We start from the raw sequence: 18105 nt of genomic DNA, 5'->3' as shown, positions 1-18105 counted from the left end.
CACCGCGAGCGAACCACGGCTCTGTGATAGTAACATCTAATGTGGAGCATAAACGCTAGGCTCACAACAGAACCAGACAGTACACAGTCCAGTGTGCAATCGCACGGAGAGGTTAATGACGTCGGCAACAGTGGTGCAACACTGCAGCGCGAGAATCAAAAGACCGGCGCAACGGGAGACGCAGCGTAGAACGAAAGGGAGACTCCTAAAGTAAACAAATATAATATTAAAACTACACACAAACACAGATTAAAAATGCTAACCATAGCATGTTAGCAAGAGCTCACCTGCCGCTAATGTTGCAAACACCCAGGGGGAAAACAGGACATGACGCATCCCGAGCAGCAGCTCGGCTCTTAAAAAGGGACTGCCCCTTCCTGATAGGTGAAATCAGCTGTCAATCACAGCTCACCTAATCCTGCTACATTCCCTTTATAGGTTTTGAGATGAAAGTGAATGTTAACATTAACAGGTCAATTTGACTCGTTTTGATTTTTAAGCAGAAAAACAGTTAACCTGTGATTTTTCTCATTCATGGCCATGAACATGCATGCAAAGTTTGGATACACTGATATGTTTTGATGATCGCAGGTCAATTTGAGGAGTGTATTTATAAGCTTGCCCAGTGCGATTGATTATTACATAACAGTAAAGCACACACAGCATATAAGTCTTGTCGCTACACTACACAGGGCAGCAGATAAGCATAAGCAACAGTATTACAGTAATGGCAAAGCCGGGCACAACACAAACAATAACGGGCGCTTTCATATAATGCACAATGGCAATGATAGCTAATGCAAAATAAACAAGGACGAAGCGAAACACAGTTGGCTCTGAATCTCGACATTAGCAGTAACACAGCAGTAATGGCAACATGGGGTATAAACTGTGAACAAGCACATTTTTTTGCAACGTAATAGAGTACTCCCCAAGTGTGACTAACCCTCCCTTAACACCTATATGATATTAATATCGCTAGGTCACAGCAGCTAAGTATTTAGGTGGAAAGAGAGTCAACATACTAAACGAACACAGAAACCAACAATCACATATTAAACCCAATGCAATAGCCTCTGCTTTAGAAACAGCTGCCCCTTAGCACTGTCTCTGTGGCATACAAGAGCTACCCAACTGCAGGATCAGACCAGAGCACTCAGATAAATATATAAAAGCCCATACCAGGCACAAATCATGTCGAGCTAGATGAAAAGGCAGAACGTAACCACTTTAGAGTGGTTTAGGCTTATAAGGGGCACATACAGCCTAAGACGACACTGTAAGAGAGCAAGCGGTCTTAGTATTCTCGCTCCACCCAAAAATCTGATAACCAGATCATGCCTAACCACTGAGAGCCCATAAACATTGGTGTAAAACACTAGCCGTTTCTCAATACCAAGTACGCCAAACTCGGACTTGTGTCCTTCGTAGTTCGAACTTGCAAGACTCGGAAGAATGAACTCCTGACGCGAAATGCATTCTGGGAAACTTCGCTGTCATAAGTCCACACAAGTCTCCTCTGATGCATCCTTGATAAAATGGGCTGATCAAGAACACATCCGGGGATTTTATGTGAACTTGGGCTTGATGCGAACTTTGAATTGGAACAGTACTTGGGCCGCGACTGATGACATTTCACAAGTCCACAAGAACGCAAGTACAGACAAGAACGCATATTGAGAAACAGCTACTGAGTGTGTTTACATGCACAGTCTTACGCCGATTATGTTTAATAAACTGATAATGTGTGGGGTCATGTAAACGTGTAAAACAGTTTTCCTTTATCGAGGAAAGCCCATAAACGGTGTAAGCTAAAACCGATCGGCACAGGTAGTTTTTTGCTCATTAAGCCAATTTCGCATGGCATGTAAACACTTTAACCGGCTTTCTCACGGTTTTGTCCATGTGCGCATGTCTCCGCGTATGAAAGATAAATGTCACATGCAGAAGTAAGCGCAAAGTAACGCATAAAAGTCTCCGCTCGACTAAAGCAGTTGGCAGAGAAACTGTGAAAATAGAAGCTCAAGTTACATTTACAGATTCTGCAGACCCGAGAAAAGATACAACAGTACAGCTTAAGACAGACATGCCGTTGGCTTTTTGAACGACTGTTATGCTATTATTACTATATAGGTGGTGACGTCACTGCCTTCAAGAAAGCTGATAATTCTCCTAGTCCCATGTAAACGCAGTTGTCTGCATAGCTGGCTTATTGATTTGCATGTAAACGCATGAAAACGGTTTTCTATAATAAGCAGATTTTTTTAAAGTTATCCGCTTATTCTGTGCATGTAAACGTACTCACTGAGACAGACCCGTTGTAAGGCTTCAGGGTAGACAGCCTGTTTCATCAACATCTAACCTCTGCCGTAAAGGTAGAATGCTCAACATGGGACAGCACAGCACACCAGGTTGCATAGATATGTACACTAGATGTCGCCTTGGCTACGGCAGTTCATTGGACTGAATGCGTCAAACAGTAATGTAGGCAATGGTGTAACGGAAGTAAAATCACTATAAATCGTCATGAATGCAATTTTTTTAGTTTTCATTTGGTTCGTTTCAACAGACATGTATTTAGCATTGGGTCAAAAAAAATTAAAGTTTTAATATTTTGAAAATCTACTTTTTCTAACCATAATGCATAGTGCTAGTAGCCCTAATATCCATACGCAGCACAAAAGTCCGGCATCATCCATGAATTTTAAGTACAGGCGGACATAGCAGTTTTACCTAGATACTTCCTATGACAAGACCCCTGTTCTAAGATGGCGGCGGTTTTGACGCATGCTCAGAACCCCAAGGCGACATCTAGTGTATATATCTATGACCAGGTTGTAGCCGTTCACTTCAAACCATTATTAAGCAATGCCACAAAAGAGCTTCTAGTAGAAAGGTCTAGTAAACACATCAAAGAGAGATGCACATGTTAACGGCGGGGTCGCCGCACACACTAGATTTCTTCACGTTCCACTAACTGCACTTGTGTGTGTAATGGTTTTGTGTTCTGTTGTTTATGTATTTTATTTTGAAGTCATGTCTCTGGTGATTTTGCATTCACAAAAATCTGGCCAATTAATTATCCCTAGAATATCAAAAGTGTCTAAAGGTGGTCAATCCTTTTCATATCTAGCCCCTAAGCTCTGGAATGATTTACCAAATAATGTTCGAGAATCAGACACAGTCGATCACTTTAAGTCTAAACTTAAGACATTCTTCTATATACATATTCCTAGGAGGAGAAAAACCCTTGAGATTATTACTTATTACTATGCTCGCTTGTACGGTTTATTCTTAGCCGTTGTATTCTGCTTCTTATATTATCTATCGATTATTCTGTGTTTTCCCCTACATCTATTCATGTAAAGCTGCTTTGAAACAATTAACAATTGTGAAAAGCGCTATATAAATAAAATTGAATTGAAAATTGAATTGGCCTTTTATTTTAAAATCATGCAATGTCTCACTTCACCTTTCACTTCTTGTTTGTCTGTATAAAGCCTGTTCAGTCACCATCACACATTGTTAAGTATTGTTAGCGTACTACACTATTACAAATAAACCTCCTTGCATATGGATTCTCTCTCTCGCTTTGTGTAAGCAGCCCCGCATTACAGAGTGTAACAGGCACATCAAGGGTCCAGATCCTGATAATATTTGCGGTAAACCAATAAAGTATTGTGCTAAAGTTCTATTTTTTATGATTTTTTAAAATATGTTTTTATACCTACAAAGGGTACTTAAGCTGTGGAAGTAGACAGTTATTATTCCAGTCCCCAAAAACAATTTTTTAATTATGTATAATTTTAATGCTCCACTGTGTACTTCTTTTATTAGTTAATTCTTAGCAAAAACCCATGTTTTCTTTCAAAAGTATGTGCTCATTCATGTGTAATTACTTCCACCCCACTAATCAAAGTATTCTCGTAAGTGTAGAATCTGCTATTTAAAATACATACCGCCGTATCGCTCTCTGGCTGAATCCATGTTGTGCCTCCATCTTTGAAATACATTCGCCGACGAGGGACATTCCTGAAATTCAAGCTCCGGTTTTCGTGCTTTCAGACTACACTCACGCTGGTTGCACGGAGGTTGCATGTGTAGGCGGTATACGTCATCAAGACAGACTTATTTCAGAATATTAACAATTATAAAGCTGACAATTATTCTTAGTTAATTGTAAATTGATGTAATATGCTTATGACTTGCGAATGTAATGCTCAGTTAATTTAAATAAACCAGGCTTGATGACGTATGCAGCCTGCGACCTGCGTAGACTGAATCCTTCGGCCGCACGCCGTGTTACCTGCGATCTAATGCTTTGATTTGAAAGCCTGTTGAAGACATATTCTCGAGGACATTAAAACAAGTCGCCAAGGAAGCGAAATGGGGATTTTAAACAACAACGCGACAGGAAAAACATCAAGACCAAAGTCAATATTGGAGTTAGTTTTCCAAGATGGGGCTCAATGGACACTGAAGTTGCTAAGTTACTTTATATCTTCACCACAAGTAATTCAGCGTATTCGTTTACATCTATACAGTCTATGTTGTAAACTTGAAGTTTTATAGTTCCTTGGCTAACTATAGCATGGTTATGCAGTTAGTGTAAACACGCATGTGCTTTTGTGTGCTCGAACACGCCGTCTCTCCGCCCATTTATGTAATCTGAGGTACTGAGATAAATGTTTTTCATATTTTCTGACCTCTAGCACAAACACACGGTGACAGCGCTATTTTTAGCCTTTCATTGATAAAACGCCTCTGATCTGCGCGTCGTTCGTTTCATTTTACAAGCGTGTGAAAGTTGTGCAATCTTACTTCACCAATATCAGAGAAAGCTCTTACATATACACGGACATGTAACGTTTACTTAAAACATAAGCATTGGACTCTGACATATTAGTTTCGCGTCCATTTAACCCTGTGATTACTCCAGCTCATGATTAAATGAAAGGAGAGGGTCTCGTCCACAGACCATCTCCTCAGTAATCTGGAAAGAAGCGGTCAAAAATGGACAAAAAGAGACGGATTTAAACACCAAGTGTAAACGTAATGTGTCTCTCTTGTCCACTTGTGATCTGATCGACGAAAACACATCTAAATACCAAGTGTAACAGCCCCTTTACACTTGGTATTTAAAACGTTTATGGTTGTTTTTTGTATGTGATTTTAAGCGGACATATCATGACAATCAGACTTTTTACATGTTTAACATAAATCTGTGTGCTTTGACGGATCACACGATTGCAAATTGTTCATTTTTTTCATTGCTTTAGCTTTAGCTACTGGAAGCCATGTTAACCTTGACATGACAGGGCCACCGTACGAGTTAAAACGCGTTCCGAATGGTGGGGGCTAGAGCGTAATAATCAGTTGGTTGTCATATAGATTTTTACCGCTAGATGGGAGTAGATCCTACACAGTGGGGCTTTAAGAAACAATATGTGTATGTATTAAGTATTAATTTATATATGATATAAATTATATATAAATATAAAATGTTTACACACACGTAAATATTTCTTAAATATATACATGCATGTATGTGTGTATTTATATATACATAATTATTATTCACAGTACACACACATAATGTAAACAAAAACGTTTATTCTGCAAACGATTAGGTGCGATTAGTTATTACATATTATATTAGATATTAACAAACAGATACAAAATAAGCTGAATACATTTTTCAACATTATGAGACTATGATTTCAGTTGTTTACACTAGATATAACGTATTTAAAAGATGATTCAGATCTAAGGTTACTGTGCATACTTTGCATTTGCATGATTTAAATTGTGCATTGTACAAAGAATGAGTAAAAATACCGTTAAGTATATTCAGTTAAATGTCATTAATAACTTTTAAATAATAAATAAAGTTTTGTTTTACCAAACAATATGTCAAACCACATAATATCATTATGAACAATGAATTCACATGATAAAGCCATCACAGTTTATAGGAAAAATAAATAAACCAGACCATAAGATTATGTGCATATTCTTAATCTATCAGTCAAACATAGTCAGCAAAAATGTGAAAAGTTTCATTAGAATGCAGAAAGTAGATGCGATTCCAGATGAAGGTGCTGTAGAGGTCACCTGTGATGTCACAATTCTACCATTCATGCCTTGAACTCCTCTAAAATTTTTGGTAATAAAAATGTTTGGGCTTGTGTTTTTGAAATTAACAGTTGTGCTAAAGAGCCGGATCTGTTGGGAAAGAAAATTAAAATTAGTGTCTTTAATCTCAAAGATATAAGGACTTTAACATAGAATAACAGAGGCTGTGTCCAAAATAGCCCCACACACCCTTATTTACTACTCGTTACATAGTCCACTAATATGGTTTACTCAAAGGAGTGAATGAAAACGAGTAAGTGTATTTGGACACAAGAGCTCGCATGAAGCGCTGCAGTCTGGGTGCAGCTGATAGCCTCAGTGGAGGCTAGCTGTGAGTGTACATCAGTTGTACACTCATTTTTTGTGGTGCAATGTGGGGTTGAATGGGTGCACTCAGTAATGTCCACGTTGATTTCGGACACCACTAAAAGTGGATGTTCCCTTAAATAGTAAGCCATTTAAGGGTATAGGGCAGGGGTGCCCAACCCTGTTCCTGGAGGGCTACCGTCCTGCAGATTTTACCTCCAACGCCAATCAAACACAGCTGAAGCAGCTAATCAAGGTGTTCAGGGTTGCATGATAATTACAGACAGGTGTGTTGGAGCTGGGTTGGAACTGAAGTCTGCAGGGCGGTAGCCCTCCAGGAGCAGGGTTGGGCACCCCTGGTATAGGGTAATATTTCAGACACAGTTTTTGTATGATCCCCTGAATCAGTTTTTGTACAATCCCCTGAATCATGATGACTTTCATATAGTATAGTAGCTTCCCTGACTTACCAACTCATAGTTGACTTTGATAGTGTCTTTAAACACTGTCCAGATCACAATTTCATTACAGTTGGGTGTGGTTAGGGAACCCTCATAGCGGTAATATTTACTCCTGTTCACGCCTTCAAGCAGACTGTCCATTGTAATTTTGTTCATTATGTCTACTGTTGTATCACCTAAATATTTTACATGTGAATAAAAGGTGAGAAACCATTCATATCTTATTTAAAATGGAGTATGTTACATAAATTAAATAGATGTGTAGGTTACCATACATTTCAAAGCTTACTATGATATAAGCACACAAAGACCATTCAAACAGTTGACATAAAAACGTTTGCTTACCTGAATTGGTAATGTTTGACAAAAATGATGTTAGGATTTCCCAGCTTTTTGATCCGCTTGCTACATTTGTTCCCTAATGATTAAATAAAATTCATATAATTTATGCACAACTGCATTTAAATTGACAAGCCACATATTTACTTTAAGGTTTGTATTTGCCTTCTCTTTATGATAAATGTGGGATTATTTACCTCAATAAAGAAACCCAGAACAGCCAATCCACTTGGGTCATTAGCCGTTACTGCAGCTTTTACACTACCGTTGTACTTTGAATGGACATTTACAATGTGCAGCTAAAAAATATAAAATTAAAAACAAGAAATAATCTATCACATATTCATCAATGTTTTATTCATTAATTCAATGTCCTTATTCATTTTATCCTATTCATACCTCAAGTGGGTATTGCTTGCCATCCACTGTGTGCTCAGAGCCATTCACTGAGGTGCCATTACCCCAGTGGAGATGGAATTGTGCAGTGGTGTATGTACCTGGAAGGTCACCTCCTTTTATTTTCATTACATCAGAATCCAGGTTGACTACCACTAAAAAGCCCCCCAAAAATACATTATTTACAAAGTACTAGAACATGAAAGACACAATAACTGAACATGCCAGGTTCATGTAACTCTCCACTTCCTTTCTTTAATGCACTAAAAAACGGATTAAGAAAATCTAAAACTGTAATGTTCCCTTAACTTATGAGCATCACTGCATGTCAATTACACTGTAAAAAATGCAGCATGAACTTAAAAAGCAACTTGATTTTGCAAGTCAATTCAACTTACTATTTTAAGTTTTGACCTGTGATAAGTTGATTACTTATATAAACAAGCTGAAATTGTTTAACTTAATTTGTTATGTTAAAGTAACATAAAATATATGTTTATTTGATATTATCTTTTAATTGTAGTAAAATCCATGTTGCATCTTTTTTCTTCTATTATCTATCGTTTATCTAATCTAACTAAAATAAGTTACATACACATTTCCATATAATAAAAATCATTAAATCAATACATTTAAATCAAATGCTATATTAATCATTACATTTTTATTAAAGGAGTAATTTTTATTTTTAGGCTAAGTATCATAATACAGGATATTTTTATTATATTTATTATAAAATATATTGTCCTAAATAACAAATGATTTTAGCACAATACTTTATTACTAGCATAATTTTCTATTCGTATACGTGTCAAAAATTACAAAAATAATGTTAGTCTGTGTTGTTTATTATTACGTAATGTTTATCACTACTGAAAATGAGAAGGGTGTAATTTTTCTCCAGATATAGATCCTGAATTTGTAGCCACTTGCCAGCATTCTTCTGTTAGCAAACGTTGCTAACGGACTCATACACATGCGAGACTCTGCCTGTGAAAACCAGACTTAAATCTCAAATTTAAGTGCGAGATAAAAAACATTACAGTTTCATTTCAAATATTTATTTCTCTATGATTTCCATTGCTGTCATGAACTTAGTCAGTCAATATTAATGATATCCAGGTTATATTTTCACATAATGTTCTTTACATTGTGTAGGATGACAATACGAAAACCAGTAAACCACAAATAAATACTTCACCTGCGTTTTCACAGGCAGGCTCACAATTATCTAGTGTATGAAGCTAAAGGTTTTTGGGTTAAGGTTCATACACACCATATAATGTATGTTTAATCTTTGTTTAAGAATGTTGCATTTTCTCTAAATATTTGATTACTGTACTGTATATGCACAATAAATCATCTTATACACATGATTGAATTAATTTTTTTTATGATTTTTCTTTAAAAAAAATTGTTGGATCTTTTAATAATGTACACCAGTTCAACATGATTGAATCAAGTTTTCTTAAAATTAAATTAATTGTAATAAATGTTACCTAATTTAATTATGTGCAACCGATGTCCAGAAGTTTTTTTAGTGTATCTACAGACATATTTTTGTGCGAAATGAGTGTGGTATGGGGCCCAAACTCATATTCTTTCATAGAGCCTAAAATTCCTATTGGCACCCCTGCAGTGACATGATGTAAAAGTCAAGTATAAAGTAATATTGTCATCTGCATTTAACCCATCCAAGTTAGTGCACACATACAGCAGTGAGGAGTAAACAAGCACGGACCAGTGGGCAGCCATTTACTGCGCTTTTGTGATCTTAATATCTATTTTTAATAATTTGCTGCATTAGACATGTCAGTCATATCTACCAGTTCTGATTAATTTATAATTACACTGTACAAAATTAGCTGTAAGTATGCAGCTGGTTGCCAGTAACTTACTATAGAAGATAAAGACTGAAAATGTTTCTTGTTCATTTAACTTTGAACAAACTTTGAGTCACAAACTGTTGCCAGTAAATAACATAAATGTAAAATCTACAGTAAGTTACTGGCAGCTAGTTGCTAGTAATCCCCAGTAATACTGTAATTTCTAAAAAATGTTTTACAGTGTATGAAATGACCTTAATTGTTATATGTCACTGTCATTTGTAGGCTAAATACTTATTACTAATGTATTTCACAAAAATCTCTATAATCTTGCAACCATTGTAGCCAATAAATAAATAAATCCCTGAAATACCTAGTAGGGGATGTTCTATCTAAATTATTTTTAGGTTATTTAAAAATAACCAACCTGTGAGTTTCTGGGCACATAATTTTATGGTTTCAAAAATAACCTAAAAATAACCATTATTTTATGTTATTAAACTTTCTGGAAACTTTATCACTTATCACAAGATGCTTTATTGCTAATTAGTAGATTATTCACGTGTTTTTATGATTTCTCCTGCATTGTGTTAAAGTGCTTTCTGATGATTTGCAAAAATTTGCACTTTGCAAACTTTATTTAACCAGGAGAAATCATATTGAGACTATAGTCCCTTTTTCAAATGATCCCTGGAAAGGCAGCACTTAAAATCTAATAACACCCCAATAGACCATATCACAACATCTAACAAAGACAAAAGTTAATACAGCAAAATTTAAAATGACATAATAACCAGGACAGACAAAAACAACAATATATATAAAAGTTTAAAAAACTTTAAAAGGGATACAGAATTAAACTGAATATATATTGACCAATGTGATATTAAGTCAAGTCATTATTCCGCTGTAATACTGTGCAATTTGGAGGAAAAAACAGATCCTCACCTGAGTCACCAACATTTCCGATTGAAAGGAAGGTTGAGTTGTCATCAAAACCAGTAAAGATAAATGAAGTAAGGTTGGGATTTGCCTTAACGTCTGAAGTTACTATATTAATGGGAGATTGCTTTGATCCATTGCAGTACTGTGAGGCAATTTTCGGCCAGGTGGTATAATCTTTTACAAAAGATGATCAGATGACAATCATAAGTTCACGAAAAAGAGGTTTATACCTACATATATAATTTTTTAATTGCAATAAATAAATGAAAGCACACTTACCGCATGTTGGTTTATGATAGCACCATTCTGTTAAGAATGTAATAAACAAATTAACGAAGGTAACAAAAAACAGCGATGACTCTATTACATATTAAGATGTTTGACAAGTTTACTAATTATTATTCCTAAAGTATGAAAACCAATTATAGGTCTGATTTACTGACAAAAGTAAATTATGCAGCTCACCTACTACCGAGGCCGCATCGTAAACTGAGGGACACAAAACAGCGAGGCATAACAGCGAGACGAACATCTAAATAAAACAGTAACATAAATAAAAAAAACTTTTGTTCAAACGAGCAGTATTAAAAAAATGAAAATGCAATTTTTGTTTCCTAAAACAAAGTCGGTTTTTTTTGTCTTACTGATAATCAAATTAAATTAAACGTGAGAGTAGGCTTTAAATTTAGGTAACCGTCTTACCTTATGTTTCAACCACATACTGTCTACGATTAGAAATGTGATGGGTTGCCTTCATGCCTGACTATTAATACTCTTGGCTGCTCAAATGTGGGTGTATTACTTTCGTTTTTGATCTCAGTTGCTGCTGACAAAAGTAAATTCCGGATAAATACCTTTTGCGCGTGATACAATGCCCTTTTTCTTTCCCCTGCCGTCAATCACAGTAAAACATTCTGTCGAATAATCAGATGGGTTATGAAACACTGCACATTTCTCTCTTAATTATAACGTAGCCCACATACAGTATGAATGAGAGCAGACGCATTGTTTTAAGTTGTTCATAAAATATGTTCTTATTTTAAACGTTATAACAATATATATATATATATATATACATATATATATACATATATATATATATATATATATATATATATATATATATATATATATATATATACATACATATATATATATATATATATATATATATATATATATATATATACATATATATATATATATATATATATATATATATATATATATATATATATATATATATATATATATATATATACAGGGTGCGAAAAAAAAACAGAGGGGGGGTGTTTTCATAGGCGTAGATTTCGGCGACGGTGGGTACCCACCATATTTCGTCATGAGTCATTTTGTACCCACCACTAGTTTTAACTTTTTTGACTGTTTTGGTAAATTTTGGAAATTTGGTAATCATTGTCCGACCTTACAAAAATCCATTATATTATTATTATTATTATTTATATATTTCTAATAAAAATATTTCTAATATTCAGAAATGCGCTCTCCGTTCACGAGCTCTGATCGGAACAAACCCGAACCTCACTGTCTGCTGAACTTGCGCAGAAAAATAAAAATATAACCAGCTTTTCAAAATGGTTTTAAAACTAAACATTTATACTATATTAGCACAAATTATGACCTTATTGACGATTTTTTATAATTCTTGACATAATGCGTCTCTGTCCACAGGCACATTTCAAAACATTTTAATTCATAAAAATAAATCATGAGAACATGAACTCATCACTGCATTTGCAGGAATTGTAAAATATTTTTCATGAAGCAGCCTAACGCAATATTTTTACTCTAATAGCTTATCTTTCCCCACACATATGAACTGTGATCATGCACAACGAAAAAACACGCAAGAATTAAATATTGAATGGCAAAACTATATGGCACAACGTAGTGTCAACTTAGTCATAAATATGAACAATGTATTGATTGCAAAGTTAAACCATTACAGTAGAAACAGTTTTAATGCTGCTTTTAAAGTAATAACATTAACTTTACACCGCGATGCTGAGCTAGCCACGGAAATTCGTGAGATCAGGTTGTGAGCTACAGTGAAATAATAAAAAGTCAGATGCAATATGTGTTAGTCACTTAGCCTCATTTGCGCAAACTGGACGCGCCCGCGCCTCGCTAAACGCCCCGTCGGCATTTATCATGTGTGTAACTTCTGCCATTCTCAGTGGTGTGACTGGGACACTAACTCTGCTTGTCATCATAAACAGTGCTTTAAGTGGCCCAAAAGAGGTGCCGGTACTCTATTTTTTTTTTTTTGCTGACTCGACTCCTATATTGAAGGGGTTTTATATTTTATATTTAGCAGTCAACAGACGACCTTGTAAAAAATAATTAATCTTTTTATAAATTTGTGGATTTGCTTGAGCTAGAAATAGCTACTGAACATAAATAAAATGTGCAAAAGGATTTTGAAAAAATACCATTAGAAAGAGCTACTGTAGAAAGAGTTTTTGAACATAAATAAAATGTGCAAAAGGTAGATATGTGAGTAAAATTTTCAGCATGGTTAAATGCTAAAACTAGTGGTTCAGATAGAAAAGGCTTGAAAAAAACATTAAAATGACACCAAGACCATGTCTATGGGGTCAAGAATAACAAAATACTGGCCATTTGAAACTCTAAAGTCATTTATTTTGTCCCATTGTTTTCCATTTTGCGGGTGGTAAAACTACTGTGCACGTCGTTCAAATTCATTGAAATTTCGTTTACTTTTAGTTTAGCAATTAAACTAAATGTTTATTACAATTTCAAGAATGTTTTCTGCACATCGCCTGAGGAAATCCAAAGTTGCGTCGAGGGGAACCAAACTGAAAGCCGCGACAGCGGAGATTATCACGTACCTACAAGGCTTGCGTCTGACCTGCAGCTATCATTCTGGCTTGGTGGGATGTCAGCGAGTCCTCTGATTCTGACCTTGTTCTTTTACTACTCAGAGTCTAAAACAAGGAGGGCATATTACGTGTTCATTGTATTTTCATTTTAACCGAGCAGCTATGGTTGAGCGTTTCACACAAACACACACGTCTCCAGAGCACGTTGACACTGACTGAAAGACGCATGAGCTTTTAACTTGTAAACGCAAGGGTGTATGGGTAATGTAGTCTCTGCTCACGGTGGAACGAATTAGGAAGCGTACATTAAGGGCGCTCTGAAAAGCGGCAGCGCAGCCAAATGATTAAATTAAACCTCTGATTTTTAAACAGATGAGCGTTCCGGTACGCTAAAAGCACGTTCTGGGCGCACGTAGAGGTGGCGGTACGCTCAAGAGCTATTTTTAGAAGTGGCGGTACTGAGTACCGGGGCGTTCCGGCCCACTTAAAGCACAGATAATCAGATTGTTATGTTTATTCCCGCTTTATTAATATGCGGCTGAATATGCTGCATTTCATCGTTTCGACACACAGCTCCATAACCATAGGCTATTACTCGTGAGGTGTAACCGGGTCTGTAACCAATCAGATAGCGCCGTGGGCGGGACATTGAGCAAGTCTGCTGAGTGGTGAATACAGAGAGGCTGCGCGCGGCAGCTGTATCAGAGCCAGCCAAAGTAGCGCATTTTAAAACAAAATGGACTTTAATCAAACCACGGATCCGTGATAAGTTTTGTATCCCTGCCTTAAGCAGAGGCAGGGATACATTGACCAGAAAGAGGGAAATCCCACGCATCCCCCCCCGGCAAATCGCACCCTGTATATATATATATATATATATATATATATATATATATATATTTAAACGGATAATGAGATTAAGCGGAGATTAAGCGGGTTCTGCCGGTGATCGTTGGTCAGGCATCAGCTGGGCATCACATTGAAGGACGGCCAGTAGATCAGAGGTGTGCCGACTTTCACATTTACCGGAACTGGGTCTGTTTGTCTCATTGTCCTCGGGGTTGAGGACGAGACAAGGAGAGAAAAACAGAATCATATTAGCATAGGGGTTGTTCACATGTAATGCAAGTGTCACACAATGATGTGGTTTAAATCAGCTTAGTTCCAGACAGACTAACTGTTGCGGCATAATTATGTTATCCACAGTTGAGGATTTTGCAAATTGGGGGCCCAATGCGAAGGTATTTATGGTAACTAAGGGTCACCTTCCGATCTTTAAGAGAAAATGAAACCGGTCGACCCGTTTGATTAAGGCCTGAAGCATACTATTAACAAGACCACGAGAAAACGGCAACATCGCAACCTGACCATAAATGTCAACCCATTTGACTAAGGCTGGAGGCCCCACTGTCGTCGTTAATATAGGTTCAGTGGCAAACGGGTCTGTACCGTGACGACTATTGAGCATTACTACCACGTGAAACGATTTATCACTAATAAACACCCAGTGTTAGCATATAGCCCGCTAGCATCAAAAAACAGGTGCCGGCTTTAGTTACCATTTGCCGATCCAATGGCGGACTCATCTGATGTATGCTATTCAGACCTGTCCTCACCTGAGCGGGAAGCTGTGGAGCAGTTGATACCCGGTTATCGCAGATCCTACGTGACGTACAGCGCCCAGTTCACCCAGGCTCCAGACGTCCACAAGCGAAGTCCAGAATGAAAGCGATCGGGAAGCTGTGGAGGAGCTGCTGCCCGGCCTTCGCAGATTCAGCGTGCCTCACATCACCCTGGCTACAGACGTCCACAGGCGATCGGGGCGTGATGCGAGCAAGGTTCCCTCACGATGTAGCTTTACGGACCACGTCCAGGTGACCGAAGACGCCATCACCCAACATGAAAGCGGGAAGACTCCGCTTGTTATTGTAACCTGCATTACTTGCCACATGTACAGTTTAGCTTCTTCAATCAGCATAGAGGGGTTTACTTGTGCTAAGTGTATTGAAGTAGTAAGGCTGACGGAGAAGATTGCAGAACTAGAAGCGCGCATCCAAACGCTAGTTGATGACAGTAATACCGCTAATGCTACAAACGCTAATACCGCTAATGCTACAAACGCTGATACCGCTAATGCTACAAACACTGTTTCGGGTGCGCCTAGTGTTAAACGTAATACACATAGCTCGGTTCCGGCATCTGAGTCAAGGCGGACGACTAACTGGGTGACTGTCAGGCGGCGCAGTCGTATCCGGTACCCACCCAAGACCCCCCTGGTAATTTCTAACAGGTTCGATATTCTAAGCAATACACCAACTGAGAGGTCTGTTAAAAGTGCCTTGGTTATTGGAGATTCGATACTTAGGAACGTGAACATTGAGGCACCAGCCACCATAGTCGATTGTGTACTGGGAGCCAAGTCTTCAGACATTAGATCAAAACTTAAAGTGCTGGCTAATGCTAAGCGTAAGTTTTCTAAAATTGTTATTCACGCCGGCACGAATGACACCAGACTTCGCCAGTCGGAGATCACCAAAGATACTATTAAAGAGATATGTGAAATTGCTAAAACGATGTCAGACAATGTAATATGCTCTGGTCCTCTCCCCACCTACCGGGGGGATGAAACTTACAGTAGATTATTGTCTCTTCACGACTGGATGTCAAAAATGTGCCCTCAGCATAACGTAGGGTTTATAGACAATTGGAAGCATTTCCGGGGGAGACCTGACCTGCTAAAGGAGATGGCCTCCATCTGTCTCAGGAAGGAAGGGCTATTCTCTCTATAAATCTGACCAATAGTCTTACTTCTAATACAGTCTGACTATCCAGGGTACAGGTCAGGAAACAGATGGATCGGCTTAACCGTCCTTCTGTTAGCTGCCGTGATATGTCAAGATCACTTATATCCCAGCACTTCGAGTCAATCTTACCAGAATATCAACACATTTCAACTGTATCTGTTCCCCGAACAAATAAATACAGAGCACTGCTTGCCACATCTTGTACAAATCTGATTAATATAAAATTAGAAAACAATACATTAACAGATGAACCTCGAATGTTAAAATTCGTCCTTCTTAACATTATATCGCTTACCAATAAAGAACCTATAGTCAATTAAATAATTACAGACCAAAACTTAGATGCACTCTGTTTAACAGAAACCTGGCTTAAAGCAGACGACTACATTAGTTTAAACGAATCCACCCCACAAGACTATTATTATAAACACAAACCTCGATTAAAGGGTAGAGGGGGTGGTGTAGCTACAATATACAACAAAATTTTTAAAGTAAACCAAAAATCTGAACTAAAATTTAAGTCATTTGAACTAATGTTGTTAAATATGGAAATAACTGATCGTAACCACAAACAGCTCTTTTTTGCCTTAGCTACAATCTATAGACCTCCGGGCCACCATGCAGATTTCCTTAAAGAAATAGCAGATTTCCTGTCTGAGCTTGTAGTCACTGTAGATAAAGCTCTTATCGTTGGTGATTTTAATATTCATGTGGATAACCCAAAAGATGCATTAGGACGTGCGTTTATGGATGTTCTAAATTCTCTCAATATTAGACAAAACGTGACAGGGCCAACGCATACTCGTAAGCACACATTAGACTTAATTCTGTCACTTGGACTCAATATTAATGACATCAAAATATCACCTCAGAGTGATGCAGTTTCTGACCATTACCTTGTGTCATACACTGTACCTCTAGATAGGATCACTCAATCCACAACATGCTACAGATTAGCCAGAACAAAATTTCCACCACTAAAGATAGCTTTATTAGCACTCTTCCAGACCTGTCCCAAATGAAACATGTAGCAGATAACTGTGACAATCTAGATATTGTAATAGAAAACCTAAACAATTTCTGTTCTAACACATTGGATGCCGTTGCTCCCATTCGAAAAAAGAGAATCAAAGAAAAAACGCCAGCTCCATGGTATGACCATCACACCGCAGCCCTCATAAAGGCAACTAGGAAAATGGAAAGAAATTATAGAAGCACAAAGTTAGAGGTATGGCGTGCAGCAAGGAAAGAGAGTGTTAAACACTACAGACAGGCTATTAAAACCGCCAGATCTACCTACCTTAGCAAGCTTATAAATGAGAATCATAATAACCCTCGTTTCCTCTTTAGCACAGTTGCAAAACTGACTAGAAACAAAGAACAAACACAAACCAATAGTAAACTTCAACACAATAGTAACGACTTCATGAACTTCTTTTCTAACAAAATTACGGCTATAAGGGAAAACATCGTAGCTACCCAGGCAGCCACCACTCTACCCATTAGTTCACTTAACACTAGACTACCATAAGAACATCTTGATTCATTTAAACCTACTACAAGAGATGAGCTCTCTAGACTAGTTACATCATCCAAATCATCATCCTGTATATTAGACCCCGTTCCCACAAAACTACTTAAAGAGGTATTCCCTGTAGTGTCAACCCCGGTTCTAAATATCTTTAACTCATCGCTAGAAATAGGATACGTTCCAACAGCTTTCAAACTAGCAGTTATTAAACCGCTGATTAAAAAACCACAGCTTGATCAGGGAGAGCTTAATAACTTTAGACCAATCTCAAATCTCCCTTTTCTTTCGAAAATATTAGAAAAGGTAGTGGCAAGCCAGTTACGCACATTCTTGACAAATAATAGTACATATGAAAAGTTCCAATCAGGATTCAGGCCCCACCATAGCACAGAGACAGCGTTGCTTAGAGTTACAAATGACCTCCTATTAACATCCAATCGTAATGAAATCTCAATTCTTATATTATTAGACCTTAGTGCAGTCTTTGACACAATAGAT

At 37.3% G+C, this 18105-nt stretch overlaps 1 protein-coding gene across 1 annotated transcript; it reads right to left on the bottom strand.

Annotated features, from left to right (window-relative positions):
- Nucleotides 1-5624: 5624 nt before the first annotated feature.
- LOC129421221 (carbonic anhydrase 4) lies at nucleotides 5625-11195 on the bottom strand. Its single transcript, XM_055176609.2, has 9 exons — nucleotides 11111-11195; nucleotides 10874-10940; nucleotides 10688-10714; nucleotides 10412-10582; nucleotides 7641-7792; nucleotides 7439-7540; nucleotides 7248-7320; nucleotides 6912-7078; nucleotides 5625-6225 (listed from the first exon to the last, which is right to left on the bottom strand). Exons 1-9 carry the CDS (start codon nucleotides 11126-11128, stop codon nucleotides 6025-6027), a joined length of 978 nt encoding a protein of 325 aa, XP_055032584.2. The 5' UTR covers nucleotides 11129-11195; the 3' UTR covers nucleotides 5625-6024.
- Nucleotides 11196-18105: the final 6910 nt, after the last annotated feature.

This window comes from Misgurnus anguillicaudatus, chromosome 4, assembly GCF_027580225.2.
Source record: "Misgurnus anguillicaudatus chromosome 4, ASM2758022v2, whole genome shotgun sequence".
In the NCBI taxonomy this organism is placed as follows: Eukaryota; Metazoa; Chordata; class Actinopteri; order Cypriniformes; family Cobitidae; genus Misgurnus; species Misgurnus anguillicaudatus.
Note: the sequence above shows the minus strand (reverse complement) of the source record. Positions and strands in the feature narration are given on the sequence as shown.

What these genes read in the sequence shown, in the direction of transcription:
- LOC129421221 (XM_055176609.2), bottom strand. An exon ending in CGGAAATGTTGGTGACTCAG is followed by an intron (nt 7,793 to 10,411) that starts GTGAGGATCTGT and finishes GGGGCTTTTTAG; the next exon opens with TGGTAGTCAACCTGGATTCT. An exon ending in GTCAAACATTACCAATTCAG is followed by an intron (nt 7,079 to 7,247) that starts GTAAGCAAACGT and finishes TAAAATATTTAG; the next exon opens with GTGATACAACAGTAGACATA.